The sequence below is a fragment of the Pseudoliparis swirei genome, chromosome 10, assembly GCF_029220125.1.
Source record: "Pseudoliparis swirei isolate HS2019 ecotype Mariana Trench chromosome 10, NWPU_hadal_v1, whole genome shotgun sequence".
Classification (NCBI taxonomy): domain Eukaryota; kingdom Metazoa; phylum Chordata; class Actinopteri; order Perciformes; family Liparidae; genus Pseudoliparis; species Pseudoliparis swirei.
Window position 1 is genome coordinate 7,549,668 of NC_079397.1, and position 20,590 is coordinate 7,570,257.

Sequence of the window (20,590 nt, forward strand, 5' to 3'; positions counted from 1 at the left end):
AATACTTGCAATATTGAGGTTGTCCTCACATTTTGGCCGATTTAACAACATACAGGAAGTGTGGCTACTTCAAATGTGATACTGAAATGTAGCGAAGAGAGAGCAAGGCCATCAAATATGAATGTGCACGTGAGAAAGCCATGAGTGCATTCACGTCCCCCCCTCCATCGGTGTGCCCCCCCTCTCAACATGGAGGCGGCCTCACATTCTTCACATTCTTGATGCTATGGCCTCATCCATCTCATCCTTCAGTATCATCCCTTCCCCCCGCTCTTCTCTCCTTCTGTCCTTTTTACACCGATTTTCCAACCCTCTCTATAATTTCCCATCTCCCCCCCCAAACCCCACACCCCACCCCTCCCCTTAATCTGGGTCCTACAGGCACGGCGTGTTGTGCAACGGAGCCGCTTATTCAATCACTCTTGCCTTCAGAAGATGTAGCCGGTGAAAAGAGCGGCCGCTTTCCACGCGGCATGTCCTTATCCCTGGACACGGAGATGGTCGGCGAGGAGAGAGTTGAGACATAAAGATGAACAAAGCGAGGCCCGTATTCCCAACAGCAACCAGCCCTCCATCGCTTATCGCTCCTTCTGTTGCCTTTTGATCTTCCGCCCTGAAGGATATCTCCCTTCCCTCATCTCTTTCTGCTTCCCCTCCCGTCTCTCCCCTGGGAGAGTACAAGGGAAAACAGGAAGACCTACACGTCTTCTTACATACTTCGATACACATGGTCCTTTTTAAAAGCCTCAAGTTGGATCTTTTTTCGAATAGCCAGAATCTAAAAGTTGATCCTAAAGGTCTCTTTTTGTCCCGCTATGTAAGGACTGAGAAAGAAACACGCTTGAAAGGGAGGTTGGGGGCTATTTGACAGCAATAGCAGTAACAATAGCACACAGTACAGAGAGGGTATGGCAGCAAATTAATTCCCATTGTTAATGGCTCCTCTAACTGTGTTTGCTTTAACTACCATGACACCGCTGTGGACGTTTTTTAATAGGTCGAGAACACAGGCGTTTTTTCTTAGGGGAAACAGATTAGAGCGAAGGTTGGAAACAGCAGCGCTAGTATTAGTGTATATTCTGCAGGACTACGGATAAAAACATCGAAGGTAATGCAAAAATGAGTTGGGAAAATTCATACACGCGTACACTAAAGAGAGAGCCAGTAGATTAGTTTAGCATCAAGTCTAGGGAAAGGCAATAACAGCTAGAATGTATCCGTAGATGCAGCAACCAGCACCTTTAACGCACACCTGTGTGTTTCTGGACAAAGAAAACACTTTTTTTCTGTCATTTTCTAGAAGGTTATGTCTAGAACTATATCTTGGCTGACACGGTGACGTCTTGGAGTCCGCGCCATAGTTACTGACCAACGTTGCATTTAAAATCCCTCACAAAGATGCTCTTTAGTACGCTAAAATTATATGTGAGATTCTTGTGCTACCAGAGGGGAAAGAACGTTGGACCACTGCTATACGCCATTCAAGAGAGGCTATAAGGCTGTCTCTCTCCCTCCGTTAGGGAAATCAGACCATGCCGCCATTTTTCTGCTTCCGGAGTATAAACAAAGGATCGCGCGGGAAGCGGTAGTGACGAGGAACGTAATGCGGTGGTCTGACCAATCAGAGGCTGAGCTACAGGACGCTCTGAGTATTGTCGACTGGGACATGATCCAATCCAGTTCCAGTGACGTCAGCGAGTTTGCGGAAGTAGCAATGAGCCTCATAGCAACGCTAACGGACACCATCGTCCCCACGGTAAAAGTTAGGGTCTTTCCTAATCAAAAGCCGTGGGTTGATAGATCCATCCGTGAAGCTGTGAACGCCCGTACTGCTGCCTATAACTCCGGTCTTGTATCCGGCAACATGGACGAGTACAAGGCAGCGGTCTATGGACTGAGGAGGGCGGTGAAGAACGCCAAAAGGAGGTACCGAGACAGAGTGGAATCACAGATGGAGCAGCGCGACACCAGGCGCCTATGGCAGGGGCTACGGACTATCACAAACTACCGGAGCAGACGCCGCGCAATGGTGAGTGCCGACGCATCCCTAGCGGACGACCTGAACTCATTTTATGCACGGTATGAGGCTAGCAACAACATCGCTAGCTCGGCTAACAACAACACCGTTAGCGTAGCCGAGGTGAGTTCTACCGCTGGGGATGAACACACACTCTCTGTGACCGAGCACAGTGTGAGGAGGGCTCTGTTGAGGGTGAACACCAGGAAAGCTGCAGGTCCAGATGGCATATCTGGGCGAGTACTGAAGACCTGTGCTAACCAGCTAGCTCCAGTGTTCACCACAATATTCAACCTCTCCTGGCTGAGTCCGTGGTCCCCGCCTGCTTCAAGAGATCCACTATTGTCCCTGTGCCCAAGAATGCTTCTCCAGCATGTATGAATGACTACCGACCGTGGCCCTCACCTCGGTGGTCATGAAATGCTTTGAGAGGCTGATAAAGGACTACATCTGCGCCTTCCTCCCTTCCTCCATGGACCCGCTGCAGTTTGCTTATCGCCCAAACAGATCCACGGATGATGCTGTCTCCCAGGTACTGCACACCACACTCTCTCATCTGGACAGCCAGAGGGGGCTATGTGAGACTACTGTTCATTGATTATAGTTCAGCTTTCAACACCATAGTCCCTCCAGACTGGCCGGCAAGCTGATTGAGCTGGGACTGAACACCCCTGTGTGCTTGGATCCTGGACTTCCTGACCGCCAGGCCACAGGTGGTCAGGGTGGGCAGACACACTCCAAATCCCTCACCCTGAACACAGGATCCCCAGGGTTGCGTCCTCAGCCCCTACTGTACTCCCTGTACACACATGACTGTGTGGCCAGGTTCAGCTCAACACCATCATCAAGTTTGCGGATGACACAGTGGTGGTGGGCCTGATCTCCGACAACGACGAGAAGGCCTACCTGGAGGAAGTTGCTGATCTGTCACTCTGGTGCCGGGACAACAGCCTCATCATGAATGTCACCAAAACTAAGGAGCTGATTGTGGACTTTAGGAAGGTACAACAACAGAGGACGTACTCACCACTGGGGATTAACGGGACTACTGTGGAGAGGGTGAGCGGTATAAATACCTGGGAGTCCACATCACCGAGGATCTGACATGGTCAACAAACACAGACACTCTGGTGAGAAAGGCAAGGCAGCGCCTCTACCACCTCAGGCAGCTGAGGAAATTTAAAGTTTCCCAGAGGATCCTTCAGTCCTTCTACTCTGGAGCTGTAGAGAGCGTCCTGACAGGAAGCATCACAGCCTGGTTTGGCAACTGCTCCGCTCAGGACAGGAAGGCTCTGCAGAGAGTAGTGCGTTCGGCTGAGCGCACTATTGGAACTACACTCCCACCCTGCAGGACTTGTACACCAGGAGGTGCAGAACCAGAGCCGGCAGGATCATGAAGGATCCTCACCACCCCAACAACAGACTGTTTCAGCTGCTGCGGTCAGGCAGGCGCCTCCGTAGTCACGCTGCAAGAACAGAGAGACTGAGACGGAGTTTCTTTCCTCAGGCCATCAGGATTGTGAACTCCGACCTCACCAGGACCCCCACATAGACCCACACAACTGCCCCTCTTAGGCACACACACACACACACACACACACACTTACTGTAAATATTGTGTTGTTTTTTATTTGTAAATAGTGTGTACTTGTTGCCCTTGCACATTCCTGCTGAGCATTGCCACTTTCATTTCACTGCACACCCTGTGTGTGTATGTGACAAATAAAACATCTTGAATCTTGAATCTTGAATCTTGTACGTGTCCGAAACCCATTGTAGGTGTGTCTCCGATTTTGTGTGCTGACTATTAAAGACGGCCTGATCTCCGACGCTCCAAACCTGCCGAGTCATCCTTTTCTCGACGTCAAGAAGCAGAGCTCATTTGAATTGAATCAATATGTATTATTGGAGAGGAGGCGGTGTTAGACGCCTCTGACTATGAGACGATGCACAGACTAAATTGACAAACTGCATCAATAGGATATAGTGTGGTAACATCTTAATCTGAATATTTGAGGGAAGTATTATGGGATGGAACTGCTTTGATCCCTGCCTTCTCACAAGTGTCTCTCCATTGTTGTGTCGGCCATCTCTCTGCTCACTTCTAGCTTATGTTTTATGGCAAAAGGGACTTTTTTAGAAGGCACATAGAGACCAAAACTGTGTAGAAGTCAACTATCATGTCATGTATTTTGAATATGTTAATGTGAATAAGTCATAACTGATAAGAAAAGACTGGGAGCTATAATTTCCGAATGAAACTCTGTATCATTGTGATGATCCACCCATTTTTATGTTCGGAATTACGTAAACATTTCTTCCGCGTCGGCGTGAATTTGTCTCCAGAAAACCTGCAAACCCTTTCCTCCAGTTTCAAACACAGCTCCCTCGAACTGTTTGATCAACGCGGGCGCTGAAGATTAAATTGAAGTCACATTACCTGCTTTCTGATCTTCCATGCCATTGACTCAGTTCCCCTTATGGCCTAAGCTCGCTAATACCACCGATTAAAAAAAAGAATCTATAAGCTTTAATAAGCTCTTCCACACACTGGGTCTGTTTGAGGGTGAGTGTAATCTGAGCGCCATGGTTTCATTGTATTTTGTTTTAACTTCTGGTGTGTAATGTGTTCGTCGATGCGCTCCTCCTCGCGTTGCATTCAGCTTTACCGTGTTAATAGCTCTCCGGATAATTCGACTTGGCTGGTGGCAGAAAAAGACGTGTGCACACTGAAGTGATGCCATTCGAAGCGAGGGAACGGTGAGAGAGGGAGAGGGGATCAACGCTCGCAATAATTGACGGATTATTTTTCACAGACCATTACCGTGGCAGTCGGGGGAAATAATAGCTGTGAACATGTTCGCTCATTGAAATAACATAAATGCGTTATTAGAGTCTGCCCCTGAAGGCCACACATGGTAAGTGCAGACGCAGTTGATCTTGGAGGAGGCCACCCTATGAAGAAAAGTGGTTCAGCTGAGGCATTTATGGTCGCTTGCTTTAAAAGGGGATTTTGTTTGTTTGTTGGCATTATTTCATTTCCATGGTTTTTTTTTATGCAACATTTTGGAATAAATGCATTTTAAAGTCAAGGTCAGAGAGTAGTAAGTGATGAAACAAATATATGATATAATAGTAAGGTGGGTTGAATATGAATCCCTCTGTTGAACATGTCTTTAAAAACCCAAAACTTTTGCCAGTTCAGCATATTGTGAAAAAAGGAGATCGTAACAATCCTCAAGCTTAATTTAAGTCACTTAATAAATGATACACCTTCCACATGTTCACTCATCGCATGGCAGTGCTACCAGAAGCACGATGATCATGTTAAATAAAAAATGACACAACATCTTTTTTTAATACTTCACTGGCTGTTAGTGCCCGTTCATCACTATGTTTTACAGACTAAAAGTTTTCTGAGGAAATAAATCCATAGCGGTGTGTGCATTTCTTTCCGTGAGGTTAAAGTGATGTATTAAACGTGATTTTGTGGTGGATTATCAGCCGGAAAATATATCCTTGAACTCAATGTATGAGCAATGCACCAATCTTCCACACACACACACACGCACACACATCAACACACACCGCAACACTCCTCAAAGCCTACCATATCAATTCCTTTACACACACGCACAGTGAGTTAAAAAAAGCTTCCTTGAAAGGTTTACGTCAGCACGGACTCTTGGGCCGTCCCAAGCGGCTTAGCTCGGCCTCTGCAAGCGAAATTGAGAGAGCCGGAGATGGACGAGAGAGCGGCAGAGGCTTTTCCCAAGAGGGAGCAAACAAAAGAGGAAGAGAAAAGAAACTCGTCCTTCTTTTCGATCCCTTAAAAAACTTACATCAAACATGTCTCAGTGTGAGGAAAGCTGCAATATGTAAGCTTCATTCAAGCTGTCTCGTTGCGGCCTACTTGACTCCACTGCAGCACTTCACCGTTTCACCATCAAACTCTGCATTTATGCTGCATCATTTATGTCTGAACTGGCATTCCTCCCTTGAGATTATGAAATGTAACACACCGGTACACAGAACCATCGGAGAAGTCTTCATTGGGAACGGTTTGGATATGGGCGGGCACTCTCAAAGGAAAAACGTGGCAGGTGATCTGTCAATCAAACTCAATTAATCAGAAGGAAATGCTATCAGTGTCGCTCTTTGCTCTTCTTTTAATGAAGAAATACTCTTGAGTTCTACAAATCATTTGGTAACCACCTTTTCAGGTAAGGGAGACTATTTTCCTTGATTCATGGAAAAACTGGCGTGCATGAATCTTACTCTGTGTGCTTTGGCATTAAAGTGTGTGACAGCGATCTCATGACTGTACAAGACGCCTCCCTTTTGTCCTGCCTGTTAGTCATTATCTATTATTATATTAGCTGTGTCATGTGGTCAATTTGCAGTCCAATTATAATACAGCTTATAATCAGTTATTTAGGCATAAAAAAACATAAATATACTGTACATCATATATATCAGAAATATTAAAGTGCTAGATGAACTTCAGTTACCAGAATTAGATTACCCCAAGTGGGTCTTGACAATGCTCGTTGACAATTAGCAAAACTGGCAAGTAACCTGTGAGTCTGTATGACTCCATGTTCATGTTTAATATTCATCAGACACATTTGAAGACAGTGTTTGGATGCTTTCCTTTCCAAATGCCACCAGTATGTCATAAATGTGGTGATATTTTCATCAGCTAGATAAGTTCTGTAGTCAATTTAAATGATACACTATCTAAAACATCAATGATGAATCTCAGGTTTTAAAGTCAGCCCCTGAAAATCAAAGAAGCAAAAAAATCGTTCTTGGCTTTCAACATTTTATGCTCTTCTTCAACTCCGCTCCCGACTGTTGGTCCCAATTCAATAACGCTTTAAAGAGAAGCCTTTGGCGGAGGAGGCAACATAAGCATAGAGGGAAGGAGCAGGAGCTGACCGCTTCCTGGCGCTCACTTGTCGAAAAAAGCTCCGTCAGCTGAAGGAGTTCACGACTGAGGCGGAGCTGGATTTACTCCTTAAAATAAAAATATATTCTCTCCCATCACCCATTTTTTTTTTATAGTATGACAAATATCTGGGTTTTTCTAGGTCTGTGTACAGTTGGCAGACATTACAGAGAAACTGTCTGGGAAGGCACGTTTTGTTTTACCACAAAAAGAAAATAGAACTGCTGGCAAACAATATTAATACTATTAGTGGGATTAGTACTACTCCCACAAACTGGAAAGCAGATAATTCCGCCCCACAATTCCTTACGGCGGCAACATTTACAGTGACGCACCATTGGGTGGGACGTCTGAGTCGTGTTTTTGATCCTCATCTGTTTTGTCACATTACAATTTCAAAACACCAGCAAGTCAACACTTCTAGGTCACACTGAGTTGTGTGGTGTTTTATTAACCTTTATATGCATATTCCTATGATCAGATTATAATCTGCATATACACCATGACACTGAACTCTGTTTTTTTAACAAAGAGGGATGTGAGACTTTGTTAGTGGGATATTGTTAGTTGGATGTTGTATTTAAATGTTTGAAACTGAACAATTTAGTAGTTTAGTAGCTTCATGCTCTCTTTGAAAATCCCTTGGTTTCACTTTTATATTCCTTCTTTCATTTCTATTCCGACCTTGTTAATAAAGTCATACTGTTAACAGGTTCTCTGTGTCGTCTGCATGACGCAACACTTTAAGAACACAAGGATGAAGTATCCAAGCTGCATTTTTTTGTCGTCCATTTCGGAACATTGCACCTTCACTGCTGCAGACCCCCGTCAACAACTTCCGCCTGCCATCACATCACAACTACGTAGTTTATTGAAAGTGTCGTCGGATTCTCTGAACTTTCTTCTTTATCCTCGCTTTTACAGCCCTCTCTTTCCACCATGAAGAATATCCGTTGGCCATCCAATCAGTGTTGCTCCATACGTTTTACTTCTATGAAACATTGCTGGTTGGTGTAACAAAGCTGGAAAATAACTAATATGTTTAGCTAATGCTACCATGTGAGTAGGCAGAAATGTTGGGGTTGAGAAAGTGTCACCTTTACTTAAAAAAAAATACAAAAAATATCCATTGCAACCAGATGCAGAAAAAACATAAGTATGAAAACAGCCGTCGCTGATTTTCCCATGAAAGCAGCAGTTTTTCTTACGGTTTTCTCACCAGCTGGTGCCTCCAGTATTGAGCAGTTGTATCAGCTCCTATTGAGCATCATCACTACGCTGTCTTGCTGCAGGGACATCTGCTGAAGACTTGGCAGTGGGGCAAATTCCGCAGATATTCCCGCTGATGCTTGACAGCTATCAAACTGACATGGTTGTCTCATATCAGCCGGGGCCCGGGCCGATAAGGATCATCCGATCAACTCGATCGGGAACATACACTTTGTGCTGAAGTAAGTAAACTGCAGTTTGAAGGACGATCCTCCTTTTCTGCACGAGTAGAAGTAAAAAGAACGAGGAAGGAAAGACATGTAGGCCGACGATGGGGGTGTCGTGACAAAAAAGGAAAGAAAGCAGATTTTTCACCACATCACTCACGCACAATAACATCGTTACTCCAGTACTCACACGACGTATGACTCATTTAGACTTCATGTCTTGTTTATCTCATTTGCTTCTTTTAGCATTGACATCACGGGTAGAGTCATCAGCCCCTCCCCTGGCACTGCGTACCGGATGACTTAATCCTGGCATCAAGGGGTTGACAGATGATATAACCACAGTGGATGGGAAGGGCGAGTAGCTTTAATTTATCATCTGAATGTGATGATAATCTCCTATGTGGCCTACCCAAATGCTTTTTAAATATCACGGGAAACACGACAACAGGGTGCAAACAAACACACACATGCGGTTAGTCATTTCTACCTGCGGCCGAAGAATGAAGATTAAAATCTTCATTCAAGCAAGCATTTAATGTGAGACTACAAACCCCTCTTTGTAATACTGCACGGACAAGCAAGTATTTACATTTTTAAAGGGAGGAAAGTAATTGGATGAACGAATGTGTGTCCGCAGATGTGAAGAATGCAAATCAATGATCAAGTGTTCGGGGTAAATTAGAAGCTAAGTGGACGTATCCTCTGTTTTTCACTCTCATTCATTACAATAAATCAGGGTTGAGCTTTGGTTGAGGCTTTGTGTGATGTGTCGAGAAGACCAGGAAAGCCGATTGGACATGCTGTGCCTGTTCCGATCAGCGTTGCAATGTCTCGGAGCCTTAGGTGCAGGGCTTTGAACATTACTCTGGGTTGTAAAGTTAACCATACCTGACATTTCCCTGGGCAAGTGTGTGCCTGTGCATGGCTCTGTGTGTTTCAGTATGCAGTCACACAGCAGACATGGAGATTATGTTGGTAGGAGAGCAATGGCCCACAAATGAACTATGTAGTAGCTATATCAGTGAACATTATACATATTGTTGTATTACACACCGAGCATTGGTATCAAAACCTGAGAACTATGAATAATTTGTTGTACCAGCAGTTTTTTATTAAAATTGGCCAACAATGCAGCTGTTACCAATGCCCCTTTTGATTGTCATGATTGTATCTGTTTATTGAGTATATATAATGCCATACAGACCAAAAACACAGGCATGTAGTCTAATTGAAGAAAATACAAATCAATTTTAATCAGAAAAATCCCGACTACATATTTTCTTCAAAGTCTTCTGCCCTAACACAGGCCCATAATTCAACTGCTCGGCGAACACTCGTTGGACACACACACACACACACACACACAGATGCACATGGTGCACAACAATTAGGATTGTGTTCTGAGGAATTTCCAGGGCTTAGCTCTCAGGGGGTGAAATCTCTGCGACAGATGGGTGGACATGTTTCCATAACTGCACTCTCTTCCTTCTTTCAAATAACCCGATTCCCTGAGCTGCTGCAGAGGCCATTAGGTCGCTGACCAGTGGAAGCCATCACACAGCATCATCTACCTGTGAGGAATCCCACCATCTTGAAGGGCATAACACATTTTAAACTGTGCATAATGTTTGAGTCACCTGTATGGTCAATACATCTGTTCCATGACAACAACAACACATCCTTTAGCAGCTGCTAACTGCCAACTGATAGCACACGTTGTGTTGACAGATTAAAGATGTTGTAATGCATTGTAGAGAAATTACAAGAGGGTGGGAAATGAGGGGTGTATTATCAAGTGCTTCACTTGTCATATTAGCACGCCTTGTTCTTACTTACACAATGGAAAACTGTCTGCTGTTATGAAACTGTATTGCTCCTTAAAATGTAATGTCACTGTATTTTCAACGAGGCTTCTCTAGAGATTTCATCTTTGAACATATTTTGAGTTAATATTTTGGAACATTACTATCAGTGTAAAAATAAAAAAAGGTAATCATGTGCAACGTTTTTTAAATATATAAACATATCTTTGATTATTTAATCAAATTGTCTGCTTACATTATGCAATCAAATTGATTGATGACAGAACACTGATATAATTTCCATTTGCAACCACATTTCTGAAGAGAATATGTAGATTGCATTCCAATGACAGGCACTGTCTGCTGATTTCTCATTACGCCTCCTGTTCATTTGCATGAATAAGACGTGAAATGTATCAATACAATATGTGAATAATTTACTTCCAACCATAAAAAGGACAAGTCACTATGCAGCTAGTGTAACATGACTAACGGCAAAAGCATATTTATATGCAGAGCCGTTATGTGGGCGTGCAATATTTACATACAAAAGATGGTGTCATCTGTGGCATCTGGATGTGTCAAGGACGAGGATGACACATCTTTCACTGAGTCGGCATGGTGCCCAAGAGACAGAGCACTGACAGTTGGGAGCCGTGTATAATAAAGAAATCATGCTTTAGCCAATTTTTGTCATTTTGATTGTTTGGGAAATATAGATGCAAAGGATAACGGAAATAAACCGTTTGCATTTTTGCCATGGTATGTGGAAAGTGGAAAGTGGAACAGCATGTATGGGCTCTTCCGCCCTGTGGGGCTTCTCAGTATGTTTTGTCTTTGCCCTTTTTTTTTCTTCTTATTATTATTTTTAGCCTGTCAATCTGTTGTTCTGTATGTTCTTTTTTTTTAATTAAATGGTCTCCATCATCATCTTCTCTCGTTTTAAACAAAATTTCTGTCAACCTGAGAGGGGGCAGCAATATACCCTGAATATCAAAAAAAGGATTTAACCATGTACAGTTTAATCTAAATTAGTGATGGTGACATGATCACGAAGATGGGAATCGAACCCTTCAGACCAACAGTGTCCAGTGAGACAAACAACTGTTATCCTTGATTACCATAGAGCCACTACAGATGGAAACTCATCCCATATATCCCCTTAGAACAGCTGTTCTCTTGTCCTTTTAACACCCAAACACAATACACGCTCTTCAACACACACGAGCACACACACACGGCTGGATTACCGACAACTGGCACTGTCTTTTTGCCTCGCTCAATTTGGGCATGAAAACAGCTAATATTCTTCCAGGGAGTCAGGAATCACCCGGCAGCTACATCCTCTGAGAAATGAAGCAATTTAAAAGCACTACGCACCAAATGTGATATTCATGATTTGAATTCCAGTAGCTGCCGTGCAAAGCCACCCTGTCATAACAGAGCAGACGTGATTCCCATTCAGACGGAGGGGAGGGGAGGCAAAGTAAAGAGCAGAGGTTTGCGGGAGAGGAGGAGCCAGCTCTTGAGTAATGGTGGCAGCATGGGGAAAAAACAGAGAGAGAGAATATGTTCATTTGAACTCATCACATCCATCATCCACCTATCTATTTCACACACAGCGAGGCAGTGGTTCTACTTTTCTTTTATGTTCCAAAGACTGTTCATCCAAATCATCACAAAACAAGATATACGTGTTCTCGTGGTTCTGGTTTTCAACTCTGCAGCTTTGCTGTGCTGGTTCACTCTCGTGGCTCTCATTAACCTTGATTCCAGCTGCCGACAGCTGTTTTCAGCTAAAAGCTTTTAATAAATCCTCTGTGTACTACCTGCCCAGCAACAACGGGCAGACAGACAGAGTTAGCGGTAAGCTGGTGAACATAGCAACAACAACAAAAAATAGATCTGTCCTTCAGAAGTTGATTGAGACCAGAACAGAGCTAAATGAAAAAAGAGGAATATCGGACTTACACTCATCTGGTGTTCATAAACATGACTCCAAATGAATACTAGTGTTGCTTTGTGTCGACTGAAGGTTGGAGGAGGCAACACATTTGCTAACAAATTCACTGTAACAAGTCTATAAGGATGTGATTTCTCTGTGGTTTGTTTTACGGCTGCCACACTGCCTAATAAATCAATAAATATGGTTTTAATGTCTGGTTTAATGCTTCAGTGAAATAGAAGTAAAAGCATTTGTGGTTTCTGTACTGTGAGTATGACTGGGAGTGAACATGAATACTTGAGCTGTGTACAATTACAAAAGAGATTAAAAAATAAAATCCTTTGCATTTGATTGGACCACTCAAATGTGGGCGGCTTAGAATGCAGTGCCATACAGAGCTACAGAGGAGTGTGGCTCCACACACACTTCGCTTGTTACTAAATGTTACAGTTTGATGGATGGATGTCATGATATTAATAGTTGAAGTGTATTATTATTTTCTTCATCAGGAAGAAACGTTCATTTTATTTTTCAATAAAAATATGTATTTTCATTTCATTTTAACTTGACACTTTGTACAAGAGATTGTTTGCCAGTAAAGAAGGGACATTATACGTATTTTAATAAACGTCATTTGAAGTTGAGGTAAGCGTATGAAAAATGCTTTTTACAAAGGTTAGTGTGGCTCTATGGATTAACCTTGTGTTGAATGCACATTGCTCCCACAAAGTAAGTCTAATATTTTGAGAAATTACCCATGATAGATTCAGATAAAAGACAGCTTCTCTTTAAGATAAGACCTGGAGATCAACGCTAGAGTGGAGCCTGTGCAAAAGAATTCCGCAGGCTCATTGATCTGAGAGCATAAGAACAAGGACACTGCAGCATCCAGCAGGCACTCAGCAGGGCTACTCTGTAATGTATGCTAAGATGTATGTGTGCTGAATCCCCCCCATCTCTACATGTGCTACATGTACAGCCCAGCATATGAGACGGCATGTATTCTGCACTCCAGCTGCTACGAAGCCAGGAGGAAAAAACGAGGGCAGAGAGGGGTGCAGTGGGAGTCACGGCCAGTGCGGAAAAACATGCGGGCTGCCAGGCGGCATATGGCACGTTAGGGTTTGTGTGCATTAGTGAGTGCTTTGTGTGCAAGAGCAAGAGCTTAACATATCTGTGAGAGTGTGGGAGGCAGAGAAGAAGCAGAGAAGCACCTGCAGCTATATGAGAACCCTGGGATTTCCACCTTAGGCAATGGGATTGCTGCCTATCAGACACGCACGTACACAAACACCCTCCTCTCCGACGCTTATTGCCCACCTATTGTTGACACCCACAACTCAGACGCTCGTACTTTTAACACACGCGCACTATGGCAACCCCCAGAGTGTAGACAGAGGACCAAAGGATAGGGTAGACTGAATGCTGCAGCCCAGCCAGGAGATGGCTCTAGAGGTGGAGAGCCTTGTGGTTAGAGGATGGGGATGAGATAGTGGAGTGTAATTCATTTTAGAATACACAGTGAGTTTAAATGAAGTGGAGATGAGGACAGTTAAAGAGCGAGGAGGAATAAAGAGGCAGACAACGGTATCATATCTCGGCTGGGAAACAAGGAGAGAGGAAACGCCCAACAATGGAGGCTAGGAGGTACAGTTGACACAGGATTGCTTAAGGCCTGCCTCAGATCACACAAGCCCCTCAACCATCTTATTCAGACTTATTCAGACACAATTACACCACTTCAAACTCTCCGTCTGAGAAGTTTGAGCTCGCACCAAAGCAGAAGTCTGCAAGGATGGAATCAACTTTTCATTGACATTGACTGTTTAGAGCCTCGCATTGCATTCTTCGAATTATGCCACTGGAAGAGATGGGGAGTGTGTGACGTGAGCGAGCATTTAATTGTTCACTTTCAGCTTTGCCAATTAATGTTATGCTTTCCTTTAATCAAGCAAAAGCACAGATGAGCTGGTTAACAACTGGAGATCCAGTACATCCCAGTACTCAGGGATCTTTGTTGACTTTTTTTTGTCTCTGTATTTTACCTATTGTTATGATTCTGAGCACCTTAATACCTTGCATGAATTCTGAGTGTGACATTGAGTTATTGCAGATGCTGCAAGAGGTTTTATTTATTTTTCATCAAGGAAGGTGGAAAATAATTTGTCTATTTCCAAGCAGACTGTAACAGCCCCGAAGTCACACACCAAGGCAACACTTAGCTAACGCTAAGTTAACTTTATCCCGCCTGAAATTGTTTTGACATTTTGTCAAATATACTATTAGACAGGAAGGTCAATACCACACTTATATTTGTACACTAAATATGAAAGTACCGCTATAGCAGCCATGTTAACGTGGCTGACCACAAAGACAACTCATTACTTGTTTAAATCATAGGTAAAACAAAGTGCTTTTCTGAGTTTATCTCCCAAACTAACTTCGGCCAAAAAAAAGATAATAAACGTATTTCTCAAAATGTTGCACTTTTGCTTTGAGATGTGACGGGCTGTGCTGCCACTTCACCCCTAAAGCCACTTGTAGCATGCCGCTGACTCTCTCAGGCCACGGCTCTGCAAAAGGAGCAACCAAAACGGAGAATAACCTGGATACATTAACAAACAAATATACACACAACCCTTAGTAGTAAGATTGTGACAAGTCCCTGTCATCCTCCCATTATTAGAAATGTATTACTCCCCCTGCGGCATTCACAGCACAGTGTTACACCATCGTGTCTGACCAGGATCAATGCTCTAAATGGAAATTACAATGCTGCTTCATGTCTCCTGCTTTTCATGTGTCACTGCTTTTATATTAAGGAAATAAGAAAGTGTACTTCTCTCTCTCTCTCTCTCACAAAATGAACCGTGTGCATGTGTGTTTGTCGAAAGCAGTTGTTTTTTAACTTCTGCTATCCTCGCTAATGTGTGCTACTCCTGACCCCCGGTGTTTAGGAAGTATGTCTTAATGGCACAAATAATCAATCTGGATTAACAGAAAATAATGCAAATACAGCCGAGTGGAACAGACGGGGCTCAGCTCGGTGTGTGTGTATGTGTGTGTGTGTGTGTGTGTGTCTGTGTGTGTGGCTGTGGTAGAATGAATTCATGTGACCTTGACAGTGGCGAACAGAGAACATTCAACATCATGGACCCTTCTGAAGCAGATACAGTGCATATAAAAAGCGAAATATTTCATGCAAGGGAATTGACCGGCAACAGCTAACGTCTCTCTGTCTTTTATTCCCCGCGAGCTCTGTTCCTCCTTGTGTGACACCCTTCAGCTTGTGTCTTAATGAGGAACAAGCAAACCTCGATCGGAGGTGTCTCTTTTTAATGTGACGATGTGAAAGTGTTGACATTTGTCTCAAAGTCAAAGATTTGCTTTTCGGAGTTGGCGATTTTCTTTCTTTTAAATGTATGTTTACACTAGTATCACCATTCTCTCCCGGTACTACTTCAAAATGGATGCATTGTGCAAGTGTGGAAACCCAAGGAAGCTCACTGACCTCAACAGACCGGGCAACAAATCTAAAGAGACAAGTATAGATGCCGAATATATTCAACGCATGATTTAACAAAACTTCTGCTCCATTACAACTCTCCCAAAAACCCTTTAACTCCACCGTACAGTCCCACCCAGTGGTGACAGTCTACCTTGGTGCAGAAGCAACAATCCACCGCTGGTAAAATGCCAGCTATGGGTACTCAAAATCAATATCTATTCAGCATTCAATTGATTCATCGGAACAACAACTGAATGAATAATGCGAAAATACAGAAGGAGCTTGAAAATCAAGCTACAGCTTGTCAAGGGATGTGGAGTTAATCAAAGGCAAATCAAGCACAGGCCGTATAATAATAATAATACTTCAATAATAATACTTCAGTATCTTCCAGTTGGCCACTTCATAACATCTTTAGTGTCTTGCTTCCCTCCAAATATGTTGCTGACACCCTTACGTGGGTGATAACACGCTGTGGGTTTATATCTGATGGCCCTCGAGGGTAGCAAAGGGTTTTCCGACCAAGCACATTTTCTATATTTAGACCCCAAAAAATTGCACTGTTGAAATATCCATAAAGTCACTGAATGTCATATTGAGTTTTGCATTTTTTATTTTTTACCACAAGAGATAAGAAATATAGCATATCAATGGGAGGGCATGTTGCAAACCACACTGAGAAGAAAATCCAGCAAATTGAAGTGTATTAGCATATTATAGATGTATCTTTGTTTGGTTTATCGGTAACATCGTATTGGAAGAGTACCACAGTGATTATCTCTGTTGTAATGCACACAACATGAAAGCTACTTACTCCGCTTTCCTTGAGATTCCAACCGAGCGGCAGAGGTTGGTGGGAGTCTGCGGAACCAGGGACTTGCAGCAGGGGCTCCTCTTGTCCTCCTCGGCGCAGTCCGGGCTGGCTTGGCTCGCTTTGGGTGACTGCGGCGAGGTGGGGACGAGCTGCAGCTGCTGCGGGTGATGGGAGGACGGCGCAGGAGAGGTTGGATGCTGCTGCTGCTGCTGAGGCTGGGCCGATAGACCGGGGATCTGCTGCTGCTGAGGCTGCTGCTGAGGCTGCTGCTGAGGCTGATGCTGAGGCGGGTGAGGCGGCTGAGGCTGCGGCGGCTGCTGCTGCTGCTGCGCCTGCTGGCCGAGATGAGCCGCCGCTTTGTTGCTCCCCGGGTGCTGATGGAGGTTAGCTGGCGCCTGAGGACTGACGCTGCGGTGAGTCGGGTGGTGGTGGTGGTGGTGGTGAGCGGGCTGCTGGACGTAGTGATGTGGGTCCCGCAAGTGTCGGTTCTCTCCTATCAGGTCCTCCACCTTACGCTCGAGTTCGTCGATGCGTTGGCGCTGCGTCTGGATCAGGCTTTGCTGGTTCTGCACGATAGTGGTGAGCTCCTTCAGGTAAAGAACGGCTTTCATTGGATTATCCAGCAGGCTCTCCATTACTAACTGTAAATGTGGCCGTGTGCCCGACTATGTGGACTTCTTCCGCTGGTTCTGGCGCTGCGAAACGTCGATGGGCCTCTGAACAGTGCGTAACCGGGATGCTCTGGCGGCCGTCTGACGCCTCTATGCTCTGCTGGGGTTGGGTAGCCTCTCTCTCTCGCTCTCTTTTGCTCTCTTTCGCTTTCTTTTTCTCTCGTAAGGATAGCAGAAATGGTGCCGATATAAGGGGGGGGGGGGGGGGGTGAGGAGGAGGAATCAGCATCACCAGAGTGCGGAGGCGGGGCCGTAGTGGACCGGTGACGTCAACACGCAGGAGAAACCGTGAAGCACGTTTCACAGTAAATCCACAGTGTGGGCATTTCATTGCACTGTGGATTTGAGCTACTCCCTCTCAATATGTAGACTCAAAATGACTTAAGTATAAATGTATAAATAAATAAATGCATGAATAAATATAGGAATAAATGAATGAATGCTTAAATTAATGTATAAATAAATAAATGCTTAAATAAATGTATAAATGCTTAAATGAATGTATAAATAAATAAATAAATAAATGCTTAAATAAATGTATAAATGCTTAAATAAATGTATAAATAAATAAATGAATACAGGAATGAATAAATATAAGTTATAAATCAACAGGACATGATTAAATAATTTCTGCATTTCTTATTATAATAATCATTTATATAGCGCTTCTCAAGACACCCAAAGTCGCTTTACAGTCCAGTAGTCATACACAAACACAGTCATACCGGTGATGGTAAGCTACATCTGTAGCCACAGCTGCCCTGGGGCAGACTAATGGAAGCGTGGCTGCCATTCAGCGCCTACGGCCCCTCCGACCACCACCAACATTCATTCACATCCATACGAACCGGGGTGAGGCTGCGGTGCATGTCTTTATGATGGTGGGGGAAACCGGAGTACCCAGAGTAAACCCACACAGACACGAGGAGAACATGCAAACTCCACACAGAAAGGACCTAGAACGACCGGGATTCGAACCCAGGGCCTTCTTGCTGTGAGGCGACAGTGCTAACCATTGAGCCACCGTGCTGCCCATCTTCATTTATTTATTTCTCTATTTATGTGTGCAAACGTATTTCTTCATTTATTTATGTGTGACATTTATGTGTCCGTATATTCAAATGAGCTGGGGCGGTCCGAACCTCATTGTTAAACAGGATTGGTCACAGGAGTGTAATGCACCTGGTGTGTTTTGCTCTACTACTTCTGCCTGGCACATGAAGCTGAAGTTGGCTCGCTCAGCTCACCGTTAGCAGAAGTTAGCCTAGACAGCTTTTTGATTTCAGCCGTTTATCAATTCCAAGTACACTGAGGACAGACTTGTGTTTTCTTGGAGTCTGGTCTTGGGAGTCTGGTCTTGGGAGTCCAGACTCTCGAGGACGCAGGACGGTCTTTCTGGTCTTGTGACGTCACCACATCAACTGTTCGAGCTCATGAATTTACTCCAATTATTCACTGTAAAATACTTTACAGTGGAGTAGAATGTGTTGCGGTGTTCACTGTTGTTTGACATAGGCTACGAATAAACGGTAACAACTACCCAACGTTTTGTAGCTTTCCTGACCCAGGGTCGCTACAATATGAAGTTATGAATCTTAACCCTCAGTCAAATTGACGTAACGTTATCTTTTAATAAATAATAAACTCTTTGTGCTCTTTAGATCCTCCAAAACCTAATTATATCTCATGTTTAGCCGCTACGGAGACGTCAGAGCCAGCGGAGACGTCAGAGCCAGCGGAGCATCTCAAAAAGTCCTGCCGAGATCAGGCTGCTCTCGGCGGCCACACAGCGCGCTGATCGCCTGGAGCTCAGTGGTCCCGCGAGCAGGACCTCAAGTCTCCGTCGCGTATCCTTATGAGGCTGAATCTCGATAAACCGACCACAGATTTGATGCTTAAACTACTAACTTCTCGGCTGAAAACATCCATAAATTACATTCCGTGACTCAACAACAGTAGTATTTAGAATGTACAGACAAGAATGCATAATAAACGCTGTTCGTCTACAGGTTCAAGTGCTAGGGATCGATTGCTTCTGTCTTGCTCCCCGACTTGACCAATCGTGTTTAACAATGAGGTTCGGACCGCCCCAGCTCATTTGAATATATGGACACATAAATGTCACACATAAATAAATGAAGAAATACGTGTGGACACATAACTAGAGATATAAATAAATGAAGAAATACAGAAATGTAGAAATACATTTATTTAATGATGTCCTGTTGAGTTATAACTTATATTTATTAATTTCTGTATTTATTTCTGTATTTATACATTTATTCTTGTATTTATTTATGTATTTATACATTTATTTAAGCATTTATTTATTTATTCCTGTATTTATACATTTATTTAAGCATTTATTTATTTATTCTTGTATTTATTCCTCCATTTATTTATTTATTTATACTTAAGTAATTTTAAGTCCTCCATATCTCAATGCCAGAAACCAGAGATCTAAGTCTCAAACATGTTATGTCATCAAATTAAAAAGTCTAGAGCTGCTCCATGTATAGACAATGAATGGGAGACATGTTTTGTTCCTCTGTTTTATATCCAAATTAACTTGATTCTATTGTTCTCAGTTGTGAAACACAACATGTGCAGTGTTCTCAGTGTTATCTACACACTGTAAAAAATAATGTGAGGTTTTAGTTCATTCAACTCAAGTCAGTTCAATTAAAGTGTTGGGTGAAATATCAAGTTCAGCTGTGCCCAACTAATCACTACAGTCGGAATAGTTTAAGCAACACGGATTTCCTAGTTGACTCAACTGTGTAGTCCCTGCAAAAGCGCATAGGTAACCCCACAGTTTGATGGACGGTAGTAGTTGTCTTGCCCCAGCAAAAGCCCGTAGGCGATTTGCTTCTGTGAAAGTGGATAAAGAAAATTCTTCTTTGGATCAGGAGTTGCCAAGCTAAGAACATACTTTTACTCTGCTTGTATTCATCAAAATATGTTGAATATCATTTGTTTTTACATTTTACACATGGTTTGCAAAGCAAACCTTGCAGTAAATAGTTTTTAATGACATTTAAGGCATTGATGAGGGCAACGTTTAGCTAGCAGTAGTTAGCTATTGTAGAAAACCCTCCTGTTAAGTGTGTTTCCTCGGTACAGATGTTCATTTCACATATGTTTCATGTCACATCAATGTAACCAAATAATCCTAAGAAATATAGTGTGTACCTCATCACCGACACCATTACTAACTATTCAATCAGTTTTTAGTGGAATAGAATTATTCACCCCTTCATAGATCAGAGTTCAATCAGGATAACTCACTCGTTTTAATGAAAAAATGTCAAACAATTTTTGTAGGTACATTGGAAAAAAATCGAGATATAAATTGGATTAGTCTACCATTCTCAGCAACCATTTTGTATGTTTGTCCCTCCCCTGCTAAGTGTCGGTGGAGTCTCCATCGGGGAAAAATAAAG

At 43.3% G+C, this 20,590-nt stretch overlaps 1 protein-coding gene across 3 annotated transcripts in view; it reads right to left on the minus strand.

The window, feature by feature from the left end:
* The window catches only part of iqsec3a (IQ motif and Sec7 domain ArfGEF 3a), a 95,701-nt gene extending 78,487 nt beyond the window's left edge, over window positions 1-17,214 (minus strand). For all 3 annotated transcript variants that reach the window (XM_056424278.1, XM_056424276.1, XM_056424277.1), the window contains exon 1: window positions 16,477-17,214. In XM_056424278.1, coding sequence (XP_056280253.1) covers window positions 16,477-17,111 — 635 coding nt within the window. In that variant the 5' untranslated portion in view covers window positions 17,112-17,214. The remainder of the gene's footprint in view (window positions 1-16,476) is intronic.
* Window positions 17,215-20,590: the final 3,376 nt, after the last annotated feature.